The 23,266-nt window shown below is 40.5% G+C and overlaps 1 protein-coding gene across 2 annotated transcripts in view; it reads left to right on the top strand.

Annotated features, from left to right (window-relative positions):
• The window catches only part of drd3 (dopamine receptor D3), a 32,367-nt gene extending 9,345 nt beyond the window's left edge, over positions 1–23,022 (top strand). Inside the window, exons 3-8 of one of the 2 annotated variants that reach the window (XM_072450847.1) lie at positions 200–312; positions 5,139–5,275; positions 10,615–10,796; positions 14,362–14,427; positions 16,091–16,460; positions 22,185–23,022. In XM_072450847.1, the coding sequence (XP_072306948.1) occupies positions 200–312; positions 5,139–5,275; positions 10,615–10,796; positions 14,362–14,427; positions 16,091–16,460; positions 22,185–22,381 (1,065 nt within the window). In that variant the 3' untranslated portion in view covers positions 22,382–23,022. Of the gene's footprint in view, positions 1–199; positions 313–5,138; positions 5,285–10,614; positions 10,797–14,361; positions 14,428–16,090; positions 16,461–22,184 lie in introns of both variants that reach the window. The other variant, XM_072450846.1, reaches the window with a different exon arrangement.
• Positions 23,023–23,266: the final 244 nt, after the last annotated feature.

The following is a 23,266-nucleotide window of genomic DNA, read 5'->3' as shown; positions in this document are numbered from 1 at the left end:
ACCGTTATGTTGCCCTGTAAAGCTCTAACTACCCTGCAGTTATTGTTAATTTGCATTTTCTTTGTCTGTATGTCACATGTAAAGTGTGGGTGGTTATATAGTGGGCACATACGCTCTGAAATAGCCATTTTACACTTTGCTGTGAAAATGCATAAGCGTGTGTTCCTGATTTCCCTGTGTGTGTCTTTTATTTCTGTAGGTGGTTGGGGGCGCCTGGCTCTTCAGTCGACTTTACTGTAACATTTTTGTCACGCTGGATGTGATGATGTGCACCGCCAGCATCCTTAACCTGTGCGCTATCAGTATAGACAGGTGAGTAGAGGCCACGGCCCCGCTGCAGCACCGCTATCATTGCTACAAACACAATACACTGCTTACAAGAATGTGCAATGTAAGAAGCAGCATTATGCAGTCCACATCAAATCAAATTGGTGTTCCTTCTTGTTGTTGTAGAAGCTTGTGACTCACAACAAACAACAAACTCAAGAATACAAAATTCTAATTTAATGGCCCAGCAAGATGATGCAGGGCATGTTCTAAGCATTACATTTTGGCAAGAAAACTAATTATATCCCTCATTAAAATGTATTTCAATTTTAGTTTGAGCCAAAAAACTTCACAATCCACTAACATTTTCCAATCATGTATAAATGCCAAAAGGTTAAGAAATAATAAGATCAGTCAAAAAGTAGCACATGGGAATTATTGAATGAGGATACTCTGCCTGCATCACATGCAGATCACACACGTCATCCAATTTTCCAATGAAACCACAAAGCTCAATAACATATAATAATAATATATTGATGTGTTCAAGACATTGTTGTACAAAAGGAAGGTTCAACTTCAACTACACTGTTTTTTCTAGACATAAAATGTTCCTCCTCTGAGTGGAAGAACAAATCCCAGGAACAAAGAAGGAGGACACTTAAACACAGAATTACTTTAGTTTTATAATGTCAATGATATGTATAGGACATTTTATTTCTATTTTATATTTGCCAGTGGTAAAAATAATTGGGTGATATTACATCCCAGAGGTTGAAGGATGGCGGTGGGACAAACCGTGCGAATGATCTTAAGATCCCTGTGCGAGCGCCATGGTTCTTTTCGCTCGCGCCGCCTGCGGCACCTGGCAGTATCTTTTGGGCATGGTGGTGACCAGCCGGAGCGGCCCGCCATACCAAAACCCCTCAGCGAGAACACTGCATCCAATGTAGATATGAAATCATTATAAACAAATGCTGTTTTCAGTAATAGTATATTGTAATTATGTAGAAACGGTTCCAAAGGTAGTCATCTGGACATTTTTTTTAAACTTCTTTGACATGACTAAACTTACTTGTCTGATAAACCTGTTTTGGGACATTCCAATCCTATTGTCTGATTCTAAATCACCACTGTTGGGTTTCTGGATTGCATTTGTGGCTTGTTCTACTTGAACAATATATGAGGATAACTCTTTCAAAACATTGCTTCTGCCTGCACCTTATGGTCTTCAAATCAGTGGTTTGTGGACGGCTGATTGCAAACCCAGCCTGAGTGTCTTCTGTGTTGATACACTCTTTTGTGCAGTGGTTGTTTGATTTTGTTAATGTAATGCTTGTGGCAGCTATGGGCCACTCTTGCTTGAAATAGGAATTTCATGACTATTGTAATGAATTAAGCGCTTGTCAAGCAAGAACTGATGAGAACTTTGCCTGAGAACATCTCATGAAGTCTGTTCATGCCGTGATTTATCGCGGGTGACTAGACCCTATCCCAGTGACTTTGGGCCTTAGGCAGGGTACACCCTGAACAGAGATTTAGACACACAGACAACAATTCACAAGACAAGACATTCATTCATAACGTATTCCTATGTATGTCGTTGGACGGTGGGAGGAAGCCGGAGTATCTGGAAAGAACCCCCAGTAACACAGGAAGGACATGCAGACTCCATCCAGAGAGAACATGTGATGTTGGTCTGGGATTTGAACCCATGATCTCCTTGTTGCAGAGCTTCTCAAAGGGGGGCACACCAGAAAAGGTTTGAGAAGCTTTGCCTTATTGGGAGCTCTGCCGCAGCGCACTCCTGAGACCCATTGTGATCAACCTAAAAGAAAACATAATCTCTTAAACACTGTAAACAACTATGACTTTGTGCACAAAGTTTGAACATCTTGACAGAGATATCGCACTGTTTTTGTGCACCTGTCTGTCACTCCTTTGCAGGGCAAATGTCGTGAGAACGTTATCGCCCAACATTCACCGTGTGTACATGCGTGCAGTTAACATTTACTGTATGCACATAAAGCATGTACATTATTTATTTACATATTTTAGTGTCACGTGTGTTACATTAATATTCAATACCCCTGAGATTTGAACTCAGGCTTCAGGAAGTACACGTATGAAGAATAAATAAGGCAGTGGAGCTGCTTTAGCACCACTACATCAGTTTGAGAAAGGCTTTTTAGGAAAGATGGTTTCTAAAAAGAAATGGGCAGATTATCGAATGATTGATAATATTGTGAATGTTGTTTGAATATTGTGTACCGTATATGAATTATATACTGTATATATTTTTTAATCCAGTAAAAAGAGCTGATTAAAAATGTAAATTAAAAAATAGTTATAAACTTCCAAATAAGGTTATGAAGTGATATTTCTGAACTTTTGTGAGACATTTTAAAGTCATTTTTTCTGACAATTAGACCTCAACTAGAATCAGGACTGTCCTGAAAAAGAGAATCTGAATCTCAGTGGGACTTTCCTGGTTAAATAAATTACTAATACATTTAAAACCATGTTCCAGCACATTTCTGCTGGATTGACCACCCCTACCTCCAAGTAAAAAAAAACAAAAAAAAGATTGGCTGAAGGCTTTGTACTCCATGAGACAATGTAACAAACCCTGTCTCTTTCAAACTCCTCCAAAACGATTCAATAAAAAAATTAAACTTGGAACAATATTTCTCCTTTCTTTGTGCCTTCACTCTGAATTGCTGCTGCTGCTTATGACACTCAGAACAGATCCCATTGGCAAGGACTAACTGATGAAAGCGAAAGGGAGTTTAATCATCTATTCTATTCTGTAATTATGGGCTTTTCAATTTTATTTAATGTTGTTTTATAACAACTGATTGTTTTTTCAGATGGCTAGAAATATGTATTCACTGTGTTCTGTTGATCATGAAGACTAGACTTAAAGAAATGCTTGAAAATTACAAGCGTCTTGCTCAGGGAAGTAACAACAGTATGTGCCCCGGCAAGGTTTGAACTGGTCATCTTCTGGTTGGTGGATGAACAGTCAGCCCTGAGAATACCCTTATCAATAATAGCAGAATGTAATTAGATTACTTTTATCTGAGTTAATCATTGAAAAATGATGTACACTGGTATTCAAAGCACACTCTAAAGTCGTGCTATAAAAAAAATTTAGTTCATTTCTAATTGACAATTAACGGTTTGGGGGTGTTTAATTGAAAGATCCACTGCTGAGGCAATCTTCTGTCAGTAAAACTATGTGGTTTCGACTTTGGAGCAAGTAATTGGAAATTGTCTTTGTTTGTTTTTTAAACTTTATGAGAGCATTTGCAACATAAATATATTAATTTAAATTTGATCAAATCGTGTAAAGGGGGAAGTTATAATTGGAATCTGGCATCCTGTCTGTGGTGAGTTATCTACTCTTGGTGGATATATACGGTTGTCCTGAAGGGCCTCTATAATAAATAATGTTCTTCTGGGGATGCTCTCCTTGCTGCTGGTACTTAGTGGTGATTGATTACCAGATGAGCTGACAATGCTGCCATCACATGCTTTCGGAGAGACTAAATTAAGCAAGGAGCACTGAGGGCATTACGTGTCTGATTAACTTTAAGAGTTGAATGTTTATTTAGCTCCAAGCTGTGTTTGTTGTCATAGATGCTGTGATTAATGGCCTGTTGAAACAACCACTCAGGAGGTGGCAGTATAGAACGCCGTGTCTTAAAAAAAAAAAAAGTACATTCCTGCCTCAGACTTCAAGGTGAGGTGTCTTTGTTTCAGTATAAATATTTCCGATTTTGATCAATGTGCATTTTTCTGCCCCATGTTTTATTCAAGCAGACATCTTCATGGCAGCGGGGTAAAGACAAAGCAAACCTAATGAAACAACAGTTTAATCAGTCAGAGTAATCAATGTGATGAGGATAAACAATTGTGGCATTTATCTGGCACTGGCAACTTAAACATCACATCTATTTTAGGTTCGGGGTGCCGTGCAATTACAGCCCAAACCAGTGGCCACAGTTGAACCTAGTACACTCCCGGCTCATTATACACAGTTGGCATATAGTGTGCTGATGTACTCTTAAATCAAAGCTAGTTTTTTGCTGAATACCCAAATTGTCTCAACACAGAAATGCTTGGTCTGCTGCTCCATTGTAAGCCCCATTATACTTATCTTCTCTGAGCCCTCTGTTTTGGCTCACAACTATCTTTTTTCTCCTCCTCCTTAGCTCTGTTGGCCATTTACAGTACTGTGCGATGGTAATTGGCTGTGAGTATTAGAAAACTGTCAAAACGCTGCTAAAACAATCGGATACAAAATAAAAGGCACAGAAACTTGCTGTGTATTCATATAAACAGGGGTTTTTAACTTATTCAGGAAGTTTCTACGAGCGCCGCCATTATCTGTATGATTTTGCATAAAGCTGCCAATCTCAACAGCAAATAAGTTGTAAACTGACTACAAAGCTGTTTTCAAAGCACCCGGAGAAAAGGGCCTTTGTTTACCATTTTTCTCAGATCAACCTACTTTATATAATATTTTAGCTGTGAGGCTTTTCTGCAGTTCTCCATAAGATTAATGACATTCCCTCTCAACCGCAAATACAATCACAAAAGAAGTGCGGGTCAGCATCAGTCAGAAGTAAAAGTGGGCGGGGCAGAATGAGGTAAATATAAGGTTATATTCTGTGAGTTTGTGGTTTATTCCTACACTTGAACTTCAACCTAGACATTCATATAATAATTGACACACTTTAGCATGTATTTCAAAAATATCTCTGAAGAAATCCCATAAAAACTTTGCAATAATACTCTCAATATCACCCACCCCTACTATCTAATTACCATCTTAATGCTAATTACGTTTGTATATTTTTCCACAGGTACACAGCGGTGGTCATGCCCGTCTTGTACAACACCACGCATCGCTCGAGGAAGAGAGTGTTTGTCATGATCACCACAGTCTGGGTCCTGGCCTTCGCTGTGTCCTGCCCTCTGTTGTTTGGCTTCAACACCTCAGGTCAGAGCGGTGAGATGATAACACAACTATATCACATGCAAATGTACACTCATATGCAAATGTACACAGATGCCATTCATCAATATTAACATTATGATCTTACAAACTTAAAGGCCATAGGGTTCACAGGGATTGGCTGTTGTTCTAGATATAACTTCAAAATATGAATAGTAAAGGCTTTTTCTCAAACCAAATACTCCTGTCCCGTACAGTTTAATTGTATTTGCAGTATAAAAATCTGATTGGAAAAAAGGTGCGAGAAGCCCAAAATGCATGGCATTCTTTCAGAGCAAACACAAAAACAGTTTCAAGAAACACAAACCGCAAACAATATTATACTATACATTAGGCCTGAAACAATTAATCGACTAATCGTGACTAGATGACCATGAAAAAATAGTAATCGTTATTTGGGCTATACTGACTCAAAAACATCACCATAAACCTTTTTATAACAAAGACAGTTGCATTAATAAATAAAAATGTCAATGAACAACTTCTGATATTCATTAATAATACACTTTATTTGTCAATATTCTCTATCTAGAAGGCTTCAGTCATCATACTTCGACCTTTAGTTGGTTGCAATAATACTAAGCATAATAAAAAGTGAGGGTCAAATGTATGTATCAAATAGCATTGTCCCATAGCAGGTTTGATATTTAAGCATCACCGCATAGTTTCTGACAGTGTTCTGATATGGCTGTATTGAAATCTGTTTGCCTACAGTCAACACAGATAAGTTTATTTGTATTGAATGGAAAATGTCAGAGTAAGTCACCTCCTAAACGTGTCTTCTGCATTTGAGAAAAACATGGTGCTGTCAACTGTTAGTGACAGACGTGGTCCGAAAGCACATTAGCTGTTCCAGAATAGCTGAGCAGTTTTTAGATTGTGATAGATGTAATTTGTGAGGTCCAGTACAGTGTTTAGATGTTCAAGTACGGACCCAGAGTCCCAACTAAACACAGTGAGTGAGGAAGACAGCTGCCATTTTAAGTTCTCATTAAGCGAGAATGAGAGCCTCTCTGATCTGATGGACTACTTTAAATCAGCTGCACTGTGCATTAAGGCTGAGGTGATGTCTTATGGTCCAGTGGCTTCTGGAAATTGGCTTTATGGGCTCCATCAGAAATCTTAGCTTCTCAGCTTTAGTATTTGCTTAGGCTTAGCAATAAGAAAGGGCGCATAGTAATGGAAAAAACATGCAATGTTTTACAATTAATATATCATTAAAATTGCTAAAAAAAAATAACCCTAAAACCACCTAAACACTTAGAGCTAACTCCCTTCGCACCTGTAACTGACTGTTCAGGAGATCATCACCAGTCTGTGTCCTATCACAATTATGCAGACGACACTCAGATCTATGTTTCACTGTCGCAGGTGAATATGGACCAGTGGATTCACTCCGTCACTGCATCCAACAGATCAGTTTGTGGATGCAAAACAACTTTCTCCAGCTGAACTCAGACATGACATGACTGAAATCATTGTCTTGCCACAGAAACAAAGAGAAAGTGTTACCAGTCACCTCCAGAGTGTCACTCTAAAACCTACAATTCAAGTTAGAAATCTGGGGGTAATAAAGGACTTAGACTTGAATTTCAGCCTCGTCAAATCAATAACATCAGCAGCTTTTTACCGTCTAAAAAAACATTCCCAAATTCAAAAGTATAGTGTCTAAACCAGACTCGGAGACTCATCCACGCATTTGTCTCCAGTAGATTAGACTACTGTAACGGCCTGCTCACTGGCCTCTCCAAACGAGCTGTAAAACAGCTGCAGTACATCCAGAACGCTGCTGCTCGGGTCCTGACTAGAACCAGGAAGTATCACATTAGTCCTGTTCTCAGGTCTCTGCACTGGCTCCTGTGGCTCAGAGAAGAGACTTTAAAGCAGCTCTGCTTGTGTACAAGTCTCTCCATGGCCTAGCACCAAAGTACATCTCAGACATGTTAGTACCATATGAACCATCTCGGACTCTGAGGACCTCAGGGACCGGCCTCCTGCTGGTGCCAGAGTCAGGACTAAACATGGACCGGCCTCCTACTGGTGCCAGAGTCAGGACTAAACATGGACCGGCCTCCTGCTGGTGCCAGAGTCAGGACTAAACATGGACCGGCCTCCTGCTGGTGCCCAGAGTCAGGACTAAACATGGACCGGCCTCCTGCTGGTGCCAGAGTCAGGACTAAACATGGACTGGCCTCCTGCTGGTGCCAGAGTCAGGACTAAACATGGACCGGCCTCCTGCTGGTGCCAGAGTCAGGACTAAACATGGAGCAGCCTCCTGCTGGTGCCAGAGTCAGGACTAAACATGGACCGGCCTCCTGCTGGTGCCAGAGTCAGGACTAAACATGGACCGGCCTCCTGCTGGTGCCAGAGTCAGGACTAAACATGGGGAATCTGCGTTTCAGTTTTATGCAGCTAAAATCTGGAAAAGTCTTCCTGAAGATGTGAGACAGGCCTCTACTCTGACAATGTTCAAATCTAAGCTAAAAGAGTTTTGTTTAGCTGTGCATATGACTGAAAGGATTTTCTTTGCACTCTTCTATTTTATTTCTTAAACTGTTTTGAAATTTCTGTCATGTCTTTGTGATTTTAAGGCATTTTTTCCTGTTGTCTGAAGCACTTTGAATTGCCTTGTGTACGAATTGTGCTCTACAAATAAACTTGCCTTGCCTAATATCAACATAATGGGTGGCCATTTAAGTCAAAGTCATTTCTTCCACTAAAATCCAATATAATTAGACTGGTCAAAACAGACAGGTGGGAGTAAACTGCTTTGTGATTAAACCATTATCATTCACTTGAAGTTATTGTATTAATATTTGTCTTTAATATTTCAGGGAATGTCCCTTTCTGCCATTTTTGCCTTAGATTCAGTTTTTGCCATTTGAGGCATTGTTAGTGTAGGAATCTCCTAAAAAAGTGTGTTATTTTGTTGATTCTGGGTCACTACTTTGATGTTTTTCTTTTGACAAACAGTGGGTTAACTTGATGACAGTGGGTGGTAGGTATCGTTTTCTGTAATAAGCTGAGCTATTTATAACCTTGAGAGGTGAAAAATAGCTGAGCAGACCAAAATCATTTGTTTAGAGTGACGCTAGGATATTACAATTGTAGCAATAAACTGACCTGGCCCTTACTTTTGGTAGCATCCTGTGGTCAGACTGCACAGACACTGCTCTAGAATAACAAGCAGTTTTTAGATCTTTCAGATTGGTGAGGTCCAGCTTCAGCATTGTAGATGCTGAAGTGGAAAACAATATTATAGTTGGCTATTTAAATGTTGAAGCCGTATTTTTTCACAAAAATCCAACTTAAGTTAACTGGTCAAGAACAGACAGTAAGTATTCTCCTGTGTGATTGTTTTGTTGCTTAATTGGATGACAGTGGGCCCCAGGGCCCTATCTTATGTGATCTGCCAGAGCGATCGCACCAAAAGCAGTGCTTCCAGGCGCACACACAGGCCTCAGTGTACGGGCGACAAAATGCTTTCATAGGATCACTATTTAACTGAAACAATATATTCAAGCCAAATGTTATTATTCATTATTAATCATTAATTATTATTATTCAAGTCAATTTGAACAACAGAACACTCCACCTACACAGGAACAACATAATATGGTAGACTATAACCTACCGGTAATTTGCTTTCTTGGTGACAATCATGTGTCAGCACATGCATAAACGTACCACGAGCTGAAGCCTCACAGTGGTTGTTCACCGCTGCACCATGTGTAAATTCACAGTATTCATTATGGATGTAACATCTATACGTTCCAAAAAGATTTTCTACTGAACGATTTGAAGAATAAAGAAAGAAGAACTTGAGATGTCTTTAGTCCAATCATGATTATTTATTTAGTTTATAAGTGTGCACTGTCCCTCAGGAATACAATACAGGAAACACACATTGTATTCCAAGGCAGGAAGCGTGAATGCCACGTCCACACTAAAGAAACCAGTTAACACCAGTTTAAATATATTTGTTGCAGTTTTACTCTGATACAAATTGTGGTTCTATGAAAGCATTTTGTCGGTCGCACACTGAGATCTGTGTGTGCAGCTTGTCACAAGACTGTTATTAGCCCTCTCAGATCACATGCCCTAATGGCCGCCATTTTAAGACAATGGCGCCACTCATTAGCGATTAGCGCATGTCGCCGATTTAGCCTTTAGCGGCTAGCTACATCTGGTAGTTATCAGTCCACTGACCATGCGCAGTAGTGCTCTTCTTTCACACAAGTGTGTGCATGGAGCACAGGCTCGCATACCACATGACCGCGCTGACCAATCAGAGCGAGAGCTGCTGGAGCGGTGCAACCCGGAACTAAAGATTAATAATCAGTTTTAAAGAAAACTGAAGAATTTTCATCAAAATTGCCACAAAATCCGACCTTTGTTAAAGCTGTAGGCGGCTTGTCAGCAGAACACAGTTGTTTTTTACATTGCGCTCTATAGGAAAAATGCTTACTGGACTGTGGGGGATTTTTTTGCTGCCGTTCCAATGAACTGTCACTGGTCACAAGTCCATCTCACTTAAGCTAGAAATACCCTATCCAGATTTTTTAATAGATTCATGGATTGGAGCCACAGACGGCTTACAGACCAGTGGATATTTCCTGTTTGAAATTACTGCACTTCCACAATCACAGAATTACACAGGGCTAAGCGTGTTGTACTTGGTCTAGTAGTAGACTAACAATCAATGCAAGACAAAGGAACTTGATTGCAAATTCCAGCATTTGCTCTGCCATTATATGTGACAGCGGGGGGCACTATGTGGCCCTTTTGAAGTCCAACCCCGTCACTGTAATTTAGCAGAATGGTTTGGTAAAATGTGGTCATGTGACAGGGCAAAGATACACAAAGCAACACTGTTTATTGGCAGAAGGTTGATGCCAGAAATAGCCCAGTGTCTGTCCATCTTCATTTCTATCTTAGTGTGTAGTGGTGTATATGATATTGATCCAGACCAACATCTAGGGATTTTAGCAAATCATTTGTTCATGCCTCTGACACGGTTATAAGACTCACTGCCTTCTTTTAAAATTTCCAGTATAATTAGCCCGGGGCTGATAGCCATTTAACTCCGAATCAGGACTGAGAAATTGGTCCGTACATTATTATAATAACGTCGAAGCGAGCTTATCTTGAATTTACAGTGTGCTTATTATAAAATCAATCATGGCTCCATCTGTGCTGTGTGGTGCACTTTAGGACTGGAAAGGTGATTTGCAAGGGCATAGTCCAAGGTCATAGGTCGTCTTTTGTTTACATTAATTACACTTATGGACTGTGTCATAGCTGTTGTTTTGCATAAATTTCAGATGACCCTATGGTGTGCTCCATCTCCAACCCTGACTTTGTCATCTACTCATCCGTGGTGTCCTTCTACCTGCCGTTCATCGTCACCCTGCTGGTCTACATCCGCATCTATGTGTTCCTCAGGATGCGCCGGAAGAGAATTGCCTTCGGGAAGGTCCAGTCCGGCTCTGTTCCACCATCTGTTGTAAGCAAGATCTATTTATAAAGTCATTGGTCAGTATGAGAGTATCAGAGGACTGAAGCATTAAAAACATCATGTCTCAATATTAAAACATCACATAGGTTTAGATACAAATATGATGCAATAGTAAACTAATCTGCCAGTTCACGTAGACTGTTGAAGACAAAATAACATTAAATGTTTGAAAGCTTGCTGGGGGCTAATCTATTAAGTGGCAACTAATGAGCATAGAACACATAATTCAATCATGAACAGTTAGCACACTGGTCAGTCTATGGGATAAATGAATGAGAATTTAGCGTCCTGAACCTCAGTGGGCTTCAAGGTGGGCACATTGTTGAGCTTAACCAGGTCTTAAGAAGGAATACACCATTGCCACAATAGTTTTAAGATATTACTCAATGAAAAGAGTAAAGAATAAAATGTATTCTAAATGAAGTAAACACTAGAACTGAAGAGGTGTCCGTGTACCACCAGAAGAAGCTTGCGTACCACAGTTTGAGAAACACTGTGGATCTGCCAACATAAACCGACTCGCATCAGTTTATATTCCTTTAAAAAGTATATTTAAGAAAGGCTCAAAGCCCAGTGTACTAATTGTTTTGGGTAAATACTATACAGACTTAGATGTGAGTTAGTAAAGGAACTGTTGGCTAAGAGGTAGGTGATGAATACCACGAAAAGGAAGAATCAATAGCAGAGATTAAACTGTTTACCAGGAAATGATGTGCCCCAAACGGTAGTGATTTGATGCTTATCTGACTTTTACACTAGACTTTTAGCGGAGTAGCTCATTGCAATTGTCACACCTGATGAACCCAAGCTTCTGTTGCTCTTCACAGAAAGAATATTAATGACAAATAATGGTCAGTTGGTCAGTTTCAGCACCAGTGCATTTTTCTGTCATTTTGGATATTACTTATAATTTGAATATTATGCAGGTCACATTTGGTCAGATGAGGACAAAGTAAAAACCCGAAATAAATTGCTCTTGCTTTTGCTGGGTTGTTATTCATTCAGTGTGTTGAAGAGTGCATCCATATCAATTATATTTTCATTAAGTCATCCTTATTTAAATGCATATGAATGGGGCTGTAGTGAATACTCCCTTTCAGGCAGCAGCTGACTGTTTATTCAGTGTTAGTTTAGCCATTACAACAAGCAGCAGTAAGTTTATATGTGATTCACAGCTGAACACCACATCTGGCCTCTTCCATAATAACCTTGCACATGTTATTTGTGTCACACTGTCAAATAAACATGTAAGACAAATTAGTGTTCTCAATAACACTTTTCGTTAATTGAAGTGAGAAGATCATTAAGCGCTATGTGATTTATGGTGCTCATATGATCCACTAATAAATATAATAGAGTAGTAAAAAATGAATAATGGCTGACCTTGAATAACTTCTTCAAATTTTCTGTATATATTATATGAGGGGTGATGGTAATAAAGTGAAAATTGTCACTCACCTGCAAATGTAAGCGTTCTGCTTGGCTTCTCCAGCGTCGTGCACTCGAGGTGCATGTATTCATAGTAATAAAGCAAAACACAGGATCAAATGGTGGTAGAGCGTAGGCATTTTGTAAGCGTCTAACTTAAAAAGATCCCCGGGGGCATCAATCTGTGGAGAATTGACAACTCCAAAAGGTTGTCGCAGCTGTGATTTTGAGTGCACCTATTTGGTAAATACATAACAAACAAATAGGGCAGAGTTTGGGTCTGTAGACTATAAACATTGACGTTTCATTTGATCTCACAAACTCCAAAGTTGCATTTGAAGCGTTATATTTAGGCTCAGCGTAAGGGTGCTAGCGGACTCATTACAATGCATTCTTAGTCGTGATACTTCTTACATGTGTCAATCTTAATGTTGCCCCAGATCCATCCATCACAGAAATTAATGTATTTTTCCTGAGGCTAACATCGGTATCATCTTCCTATTTTAAAATGACACTATAATAGTCGATAAGTAACAAAAACAGCTTCCCTTTGAGCTTTTTCCATAATAGACCTCAGATTTTTCTCCCCCCGTGTTATTTTGTTTTTACACTTGGTCGCACATAAATTCACAGTCAAAGGCGAGGATTTTTGCAGGTTACATATAATTGGTTTTGGTTTAGACAGTTTGGGGAGGCAACCGTGAGTGAAGGAGGCACACATAGGAGGGAGCCAAGCCTTGAAGGAATAGAGTTCAGTCATAATGTAAGCCAGTATAAGAAACATTTGCACAAAGAAATGTGACTTAATTTAAGATGAAATGCGAGTCAGCCATTGTAATGTTACTGTCCTAAATTGTATTATTATTATTTACTTTACAGACGGGATTTTTCTTTGTCTTGTGTCACAGCACCAACAGAATAATCTTTTGAATCTCAAAAACATTAATCTAAACTGTAACTATTTCTCCAATGGTTCATTGATCTCTTAAGGTTGTAAAAGAGGCGCACTCCTACTTCACTCTACTGATGTGTCCTTCGGCAAGACACCAGACCTTGTTTCCATTATGAGACACTAGAATTGAATTAACTAATTTTTTATATATATATTTTTGAGTGAATAGTGCTATGCTTGGTATGAATTGAATGCAGGTTTTATGAAAAGTGCTTAATTGAAAGTGCACAATTAGGCATTTAAAATGTTGTATTTCTGCAGATAAAGGCGCTCAGCTTTTTCAATGAAGAACTGACACTTTAATTAAATTATATTACTGAACGGGGAAAAAAGGGGAATGTGCAACATTTGCAGCCTATTGAGTCATTACTTTCAATTTGTTTTTTTAAATGAAAATATTGAAACTGGTGAAAGCGCTGCCAAAATTCAATGGTCATGAAGTTTAAAATAGACTTCCCAAAATCCACTTTTAGGTAATTTTGATGACAGCAATAGACAAATTGAAAATACTACCATTACTAGCTGTATTGCTTCTAAAAGAGACAGCGTTACGTTGCCCTGAATATATATGTCTTCCTCTTCTTGGACTTGTTCCTCCCCTGGAAATCCAAACCTCTGGGAGCAAAGAACTAGGCACTGGCATCACAATGTTTAGTACTAATCTGCAGTTAAAACATAATCCCATGTGAATTGATATTACCCAAATCTACATAAAAAGACACTATTTGCAACAGTATAGGTTTAAATCATATGAGTCAGAAGAGATGGAGGATTAAAACATTAAAAGCAGAAGGCTTTACATTGTTTTTATTCATACTGTACATTTATACCAATAGAATTATGTAAATTTGAACACCACACCAAACACAAAAGCAGAACCAGAAGAATCACTGGTCCTGATCATATAATGTGACATATGCTTCTCTATACCTCTCAGCATGATAAAAATCCACCTCCCCCAACTTCAGCATTTTATTGTAGACCTTGATTTTACTACAGGCTTTTACTGTGACCCATTCCACATGTGTCAGCCGGCTACATATTTATGCATCTCCTTTAAACACACGGGGACAAATATAGCCCTGCATACCTGTAAACAGACCGGACTGTGGAAGAGCTGTTCATTCTTCTGTAAAATTCATTTCCATGTTGAACCTGTGTGCCGTCCCTTAGGAGACCTGTCTAAAGGAGGAGACTCCCAAGGCCAAGCAGGACCTGTCACCTATCAGGATTAAAGTGGTACGTGCTATATATTCATCTGCTGCATCCCACATCACAGTTGTGCTCCTGGGTTTTCACTTTCTCTGCTCTAGTTTTGCTGCATAGTTGTCTAATGCTTGACTAACCTGTGCATTGACTTCTGGCAAGGCTGTGCTGTTTGTAACGTCTTGCGTGTACTTTCTTTTGCCTCTGGTTTTTGTTCCTGAAGGGTGGTCTTGGCTCAAGGGTCCGAGAAAAGGTGCACAAAATGGGGATTGCAATGCCTGGCTAGCCTTGTGTCACCTGGTAATCCATCAAGCAAACAGCAAGTCTATAGGTGACGGAATAAATAAGGCAAAAAAAAACCTCACAATCATCATTTCAGATGGTCACTCTTTGGGGTATTTACAGTTTTTGAAAGAAGTATACTGATACATTTTGTATCTAAGGGGGGCTTAAAGTGCATTCAGATGACAACTATCATGTCTTTGGTCCCACTTTCTGAAGCTAAAAGAGTAATTATAGTGATGTATACTGACAGACTATAGAGAATAGTGTGATGTCATGTGAGCGCAGCAGCCTCTACAGATCGAGATAGAACTGTACTTTTCCATCAAAGACAATAAAGAATAATATGAGTGCTGAGGGGATTATGAAGATGTATGCGTGGGCATAAGTGGCTGCAAATAATGTTAGAATAAAACAATTAAACATAGTGAAATATGTAGAATCATAGTGTAGCGAGTAATTACTTCACAGGAAAAAAGTAATTAGATCTAGAATAAGCCGTTAAGGTGATGCATAGCATTTTGAGGCGAACGTCTGTCTCCTCCTTTGTACTGAAAACTAACTGCGCAGTGAGGCTTGATTCTTTACATTGGTTTTCCCAGCTGCACCTATGAGAGGTAATGGAAATACTTTGTAACATTTTGACTTGTTCACCGTGTACTTTCGTAGCATTCCCCATACAGACACAGGGAATATTTATAGAAGAGGAATGAAAGCTGAGCAATCACTGGTATCCAAACATACAATTAACTAAAGACATAACATGGCTCTGAATGACTTAACAGAACTGTGAAGAATAACCAAGAAGAGCTGTCAGTTGTGCCTGCTTTAGTGCTACAATTTTGACCTGTGACTAAAGGAAAACGAGCATAAAAAGGGCGATAACGTTTAATTGCAGGCTTTTAATAATACTGCCAATGGCAATTCAAGCAGCGGTTAGTGGCCCGTTTAAGAGTCCTGATTTAGCCATTTGTTATTTTGACAATGTGATTCAATGCGCTCCCTTTTTCTTGTTATTGAAAGTTGGTTTTCAACCTGCATCCTTGTCTGAATCCTCCTTAAGGGTGTGCTATGTAGGATTTACGGCCATTTTTATGATTCTGATTTTTATAGTTTATTTATTTGATGATCTCTGGAATAAAAAAGCAATGCCTATTAAAGCATTTACAAGGAAAACATGCAATTACAGCCACAGAATGGCAGTAAAGAAGAATGAGTGTAATGGTCCAGCAACCAGCAGCAGTTACAAGAATAGACAGTGACATTAGTGCAATTCCACAGGTGAAACTTAGAGGGTGAGATTGGTGATGCTTACATTGGACTGCCAATCATATTTTGAGTGTTTGATTGTTTACTTTGCTAACAGCAGCTGCCTTGTGACAATAATAAATTCATATTTGGTTTGTTTTGACAGCAAAGTGCAGCACCTCCATCAAAACCCAGTCTGCTCTCAGGATGTCTGTGGCGCAAACGTCCCAAAACCGGGCCAGTAGAGAACTCTATGCTGCCCCCAGTGGACACTCAGAACTACTGCAGCATCAGTCACGCGTCATGTGGCCGGACTGAGCTGGATCTCGAGCGGGAGCATGAGGACGAAGAGGCAGAGGTGGACGAAAGCATTCCCAACAACAGGCCTTCGATGCGCATGAGCTGTGAGGTAAAGGACCTGTCCAATGGGCGCACACACACCGCCCTGAAAGCCACGTCCCACTTCAACAGCGCGCGCTTCAGGAGCATGCACGCCAGGGAGAAGAAAGCCACACAGATGCTGGCTATAGTACTAGGTGAGTGCCACACAACAGAAAAAGCATGAAGTCTACCTTTCCAACATTTAGAAAATGAAAACTTATATATACAGCAAGAAGCGCAAATAGATAAGCCAGACACATATAAACTTAAAATTCCTACTTCCAAAAAAGGAGGTCAAATTCAGAATCAGAGCAAACTGCTCCTACCATAAAGTTCTAGTCTGCAGAAGAAATCGAACAGTTTTTAATGCTCGCCTGTCCTTTTTTTCAGTACAATTGCTGTCTATTGTCAATAATTGCAGGCTTGAAGAAAATAATTGACCTGGTGTGTGTGTGTGTGTGTGTGTGTGTGCGCGCGCGCACATGTGTGTGTGTGTGTGTGTGTGCGCGCACATGTGTGTGTGTGTGTGTGCGTGCGCGCACATGTGTGTATGTGTGTGTAACCTTTAAACACAAGGTATAGTGATAAAAGAAAAAAGGCGAGTTAGTTTTACTGAGAGAAAGACAGCATTTATTGACCTCTTCTAACTCATTGTCAACAAAAACCTTGTGGAATAGAAATAATTTAAAATCTAATTAAAATGTAATAACTTGGCAACCCTGTGCTCTCTGAAACTATTCACCTGTAATACTCACTACCCAGGACTTCATAACATTGGCCATTTGTGCATTTGGGGCTTATTTGACGAACCCTGAGTAAATCGAGCAGAAATGTCATCGGTGTCGCGCTTTCTGCAGGTTGCTTGTGAGTTTTCTGACACGGCTTCCACACGCTCCAATTAGCACCGGGTCCATAGCGAGCCAGGTCCACTTAGTTGCGACCCCGCTCACATCTGCCTCTCCAAAGCCTCATCAAAGGTGTCTGATCGCATTACAGTGTCAGGGAACATACTGGTGTGCAGAAAATGGGTTTCTCACCTGCTTTTCAGCCCTGTCCACTGCATCAATGTCACATGGTATGATCTGTGAGGGACTTATCTTCCCTGTGTTTGATGTGAAAGTGCATTGGACATGAAAGACTACACATTTCAGTAAAATACAATTATATTTACTTCCTGGTTGGACATGTAACAGATGGTCTGATTTAATATGAAATCAACACCATGATGATGAACGACGTGAGCGTTGGCAAAACTAGTGGCGCAGACAATGACAAATCAACCAAAAAAAAGAAATACAGGTTCAAAACTCTATGGTCTGTTCAATACAGAAACATATAGAGGAGTGAAAACGGGGACAGATATGCATCCTGCAAGTCATATGGTTCGCACTTTGGTGTTTTCGTTCGTTTTTATCTTTTGAAATCTCCCTCTTAGGGGGGCAATCTCCTGCTTTTTTATGCGTTATCTTCCCCCTGGCATGGTAGATCAGCTGGGAAGTATGATATAATGTTCTATAAAAAATTAAATTTTATGCCGAATGGACCCCAGCAAGACTACCGACCACTTGTCGAAGCTAATGGGGCTCTAATTAAAGGTTGAATGGACGATTTTTTTGACCCAAATCTGAATCTTATTTCCTTGTGGCGTGGACTGTCGATTAGTCTTGCCACGTATCAATCATAAAACGCACCTACTGCTCACCTGCAGCCGCGTGTGGCTCGTCCCCACGTTTCCTCGTGTCTAAGCGCATTGATCTATCACAATATAGTTCCCTCAGTGTACGGGACAAAATTAAAGGCGCAATGGAAGATTTTTAGGCGATTTGAGAACGCAGGCGGAAGTGCGCATGCGCACTCCCCCGTGCGGACTGATACAACACACACGTGCGTTTGTTTATTAGCGCAACGGATCGCATCGCATCTCTCGTCTCCCGTAGATTTCTGTCCACTTCTGCGTCAGCTCGAACTGTCTTTCTCCGTCTTCATTTTGCCCCGTACTCTGAGGGAACTATATTATGATAGATCCATGCGCTTAGGCACGCGGAAACGTGGGGACGAACCGCACGCGGCTGCAGGTGAGCGGTAGGTGCGTTTTATGATTGATACGTGGCAGGACGAATGATTTATCCACGAGGAAATATGATTAAAAAAAATTGCTGAAAAAAATCGTCCATTCCACCTTCAAGACGGAGAAAGACAGTTCGAGCTGTCTCAGAAGTAGACTGAAATCTACGGGAGACGAGAGATGCGATGCGATCCGTTGCGCTAATAAACAAACGCACGTGTGTGTTGTATCAGTCCGCACGGGTGCGCACTTCCGCCTGCGTTCTCAAATCGCCGAAAAATCGTCCATTGCGCCTTTAAATAAATAAATAAATAAAAATAGCTGCTGTAATTTGGGCTCCAATGCTACTTTTGGTTGTGATCGAAAAGGATCTAAAAGGACCCACATCAAATTATAATGTGTTGGCCCTGCCTCCCACTGACGGTATTCCACTGAACCGGAGCATTCCCTAGCAGCTGTCCGCCCAAAGCCAATGTAGGCTTGCTTCAATTTCTGCGTATGATGTAATGATTATGAGGTGCAACAAGTGTGCATGTTTTCCTACGTGTATTGCTGTGATCATCATCCCGTTTCATAGCCCGAGTGAAAATATTCTCTGCTCGATTCACTGGCACTGGTTAACCTACTGTTAAAAGTTTTCACAGGTCCCTGTTATAGAAGATGTTTGAGATGTTATATAGAACGTTACAGATTTCAAATGTTCAACTATTAATTGTTATTAGTTATTACTATTAATAATCTCTCTCACTAACATATTTAATGAAACATTTTTGGAGTACTGCCCGTAGGTCGAGTGGTTAAGGCACAGCACAGGTACTATGCCAAGTGCAGCCGGCCGCAATGTCGTGAGTTTGAATCCCAACTCCGACAGTGTACTGTATGTCCCACCTTTCCTGTCTAATAAAGCCTTCGGGCCAAAAAATATTTTAAAAAGAAAGCAAAATAAGGGAATTAGGGGCAAACGTTAGTATTTGTATTTCAACGGTTTAAAAATATTGAAATCAGCCATAATAACTTTTCAATACGTGGCTCTCGCAGGCACTCAAGGAGCAAAGACACGCAATATTTGGACTCACTGAATATTCTCATTTACATAATCGTTTTGCGGCAGAAATAATACCGGCCACAAATAGCACTTGCATTTTTTCTGTATACTCACAGTTCAGCGCCTGGATTGATCATTGTGATTCTGTGGATGAGGCTCCATCTTCAGCCAGTAGTATATGCAGTGTCCTGTGCATGTCACCTCCAGGCTCTTGTGCTCCAGGACTAAATCATTATTACCGGTAGTAAGTGATAAGCGGATGTCTTGGTTATATGTGATTCTATGTTGTATGTGCTATGTCCTCTACGGGCTTCGCTATTGGCTAGTCCACTTCCAGACTCTGCCTTACCCCCTTTTCACCTCAGCACCTTGAGAATTTTTCACTGAAGATGAGAAGAGAATTTATTTGAATCCACAGGTCTACCTCTTCAGGCAACTCATTGTGGCTTCTGTGAGCTGGTATAGTGGTATATAGCGTGTCCTTCCACAAGCTGTCCTGTGTTGTCAATGTTTCCATGGACCACCTGCACCCTTTCTGCAAGGTAGTACGGGGGCCCTACGCAACTTCCGCGACTTTGTGGCTTACCGTGGATCTTGAGCCATGGGCCATTACAATGTTGCTTCCCAAGGGCCACCCAGCATGGCTTCTGTGGGATGGTACAGTGACCCTGAGCGGCTTTCCATGGGGCAGTACAGTGCTGCTTCCACTGCCACCCAGCATAACTTCTGTGGGCTAGTACAGTGCTGTGCCCTAGCAGCCTTAAACAGGGCATTATAACTCTGCTTTTCAGGGGTCTCCAGTGCAGCTCTCCACTGGCCAGTATGATGGCCCTGTGCGGCTTTCTGTGGGCCAGTGCGGTGACCTGCACCTTGGCCCTGTACGGCTTTTTGTTGGCCCTGAGCAACTTTCCACGGACTATTGCAGGGCTGTTTCCATAAGCCTGTACAGTGGCCTGCACCCTCCTGCAAGCCAATACTCTGTGCGGCTTTCCAGGGGCCATAACAGTGCACTTTCCATTGGCCACCCAGCGTAGCTTCTGTGGGCCAGTACGGTGGCCCTGCACTACCACAAATACACAGGCTTCTATAGGGTCAGATGATGGGAGCAGATGGATATTTTTTTTCTCAGCGAGAAGACTAGCCAATAGCAAGACCCGCTGAGCGCTGTGCACATACTCAAAGAACTACAGTTACATTAGGTAACTTCGATTTCACTTTTGAAATGCTTGTTTCTTCGTTCTTGCTGTAGTGCTCATACTCTGCAGTTTTTGACTCAAGTACAGAGCTTGTACGTATTTGCTTGCACATATTTTCCTCTCATTCCTTTTAGTTTTGATACAGTTTGAATATCGCACCCCGTTATCCCAATGACAACTAACTCGCGCTGCTGCACAAGAAACAGCCAAACAGAGCACAGAGGAGGTGGGACATGTGGCAGATAAACCAATGAGAATAGTGCACAAAGCTGAGATGTGACAAATCAGAGCACTTCAGCCTGGGAGCCAGGGAGAAATGAGGCAAAAGAGGTAAGATTTGTAATGTTCACAAGTCCCAAATCACGAGTTTGAGTCAAGTCAGAGTCCCTAAGGGCACGAGTCCATGTCAAGTCGCAAGTTTCTAAAATAAGGGACTTAAGTGCGGCTCCAGTCCAAGTCTAAGTCCCCATCTATTCATGTAAACAAAGCTCATCTAATTTACCTGTACTTAATTATTTCTTAAACGTTTCTTTCTTCTTTGTTCCTTAAGTTAATTGTTCCTGTATTTTGGATGGAATTTTTGTTACTATCCCACAAAACAAAATGGGCTACTAATTAGAAAAACACAAACCTTTAACAAACTGCATTTGTTTCCAAACAGTAAGCTTGATGGCTTTTTATTTTAGGTCTTTCATGCAGTACTTTGCTTCAACATTAACGCAATACACTTGACTTATCATAGAAGTACACTTGCACTGTGCTTGTCAATTAACTCCCACCAAATATAATTCAATGTAATATAAATACTAACAGACTTATGCTCAGTGTATGAGCAGAAGGCATTGTCCAGACACTCAAACAAACAAATATATATAAATGAATATATAAATACATACTGTAAGCCTAAAACAATGTTCAGAAATTATTTGACCTGGAATTACAGAACTTTTCATGTCTTGCAATGTACAAATGTGTAAAATATGATTCTAAAATCCAGCTGTAATCTATACAACTAACTTAAATATGGGCTCTAAAGCTCAACCAACTTATGTATTTTTTGTAGAATGCTTACAAAACAATGGTTAAATAAATAAATGTCCATGATACTGAAATGTTAAAAGTATGATTAGGTTAGTGAGTGCTTATGTAAGGGGCCTGTAGTGCAGTACTTACAGATCAAGCTGTAACTCTGAGGTCAAAGTGTCACGCACTCAATTAGATTCCAAGTCAGTCGTATGTGATCAGCCTCCACATCTGAGCGCACACAATCACTCGGACTGCTGCGTGGCCCCCGTGTGGGCCCAAATTGGATTTAAATGTCTGACCATAAGCTTCATACCACATTTATAGATTTCCTCGTGTATCTTCATGTTTAAAGAGGTTTTTATGATGACAATTGAAATAATAATTGCTCGGACAAAAGTATAATAGAGACTTTTTGTTTTGTAACATCACTTATTTAAAGCAAGATAACCAGTCTGCCCTGTCATTCAGTGTGGTTTTCAGATAATATTTTAGTAAAGTAAAGTACTTTTTAGTTTCATGGTTGTTTTCTGCCTCTCTCTGTCTACAGGGGTGTTTCTCATCTGCTGGTTGCCTTTCTTTGTGACACACATCTTGAATACTCATTGCCCGACTTGCTGGGTCCCGCCCACGCTCTACAGCGCCTTCACCTGGCTGGGCTACGTCAACAGCGCCCTCAACCCAGTCATCTACACCACCTTCAACATCGAGTTCAGACGAGCCTTCATCAAGATCCTGAGCTGCTGAGAAAGACACTTCCGGAATTATTGATCACGGGACCAAAACTAGCAAAGTGTGCAATAAAATACACAAAACAGGGCTTCTTTATGAACAGTATTATTCCTTACATGGTGTTAAACAGCACAAAAACATGGACATGGATGTGTCATGTAGAACACACTCATTGGCAAACATTCAGGGTAATTTTTCAGATCAATGCCCAGGAAGCTCTCAGCCTTCCAAATTGGCCCTTAAGTCAAATGGATTGATCCCGGAGTGGGACACTTGAGCCCGAGGCCCCCCTTCATGAGTCTTCAAAGTCTTCATCGTTACCGTTGCCGCTGGTGCATGCGCAAATCACTGGAAAAGGGTGGTATTGGTCCTTCTTTCATTTGGACCATTTAAAAGATTGTCATATAATGTGTTGATGTGGAGACATTTGTGCTGAATGTGCAGTCATTAGAATTAAAACATTCACATTTAGATGATGAGTGGAAAACATACCTGTTATTTTAAAACAGACTGGCAGTTTATTGGCAAAGCTAAATGTGATTTAGAGCCCGAGTGTTGGCGCCATGGTCTTACACATAAAGGCGATTGTGAAGTGAGCAGTGGGCTGTTCTGTGGTGGACAAAACATTACTGCAGTGTGTTAAATAAAAAGAGATTAAATGCCTCCCTGCTTCGCTTTATCTGTACTATTGCACACATAGTTTTACACATCTTCAAATGCGTGACTGTATGGAATAAAAATGTATTAGCAATGAAAAGTAAGTGTCAGAGCAGGAAACAGATGTGGTGTGAAAAAAGATAAGGGATGGTTGTGAGAGAACACAATTCAGTGTTTAGCTTTTCAACAAAGCCTATTTTAATACTGACCACAATGCTGATTTATGCATTCACATCTATATTT

Source organism: Eucyclogobius newberryi, unplaced genomic scaffold (assembly GCF_026437365.1).
Source record: "Eucyclogobius newberryi isolate DKJ021-1_F unplaced genomic scaffold, fEucNew1.0.hap1 SCAF_18, whole genome shotgun sequence".
Lineage (NCBI taxonomy): Eukaryota > Metazoa > Chordata > Actinopteri > Gobiiformes > Gobiidae > Eucyclogobius > Eucyclogobius newberryi.
Note: the sequence above shows the minus strand (reverse complement) of the source record. Positions and strands in the feature narration are given on the sequence as shown.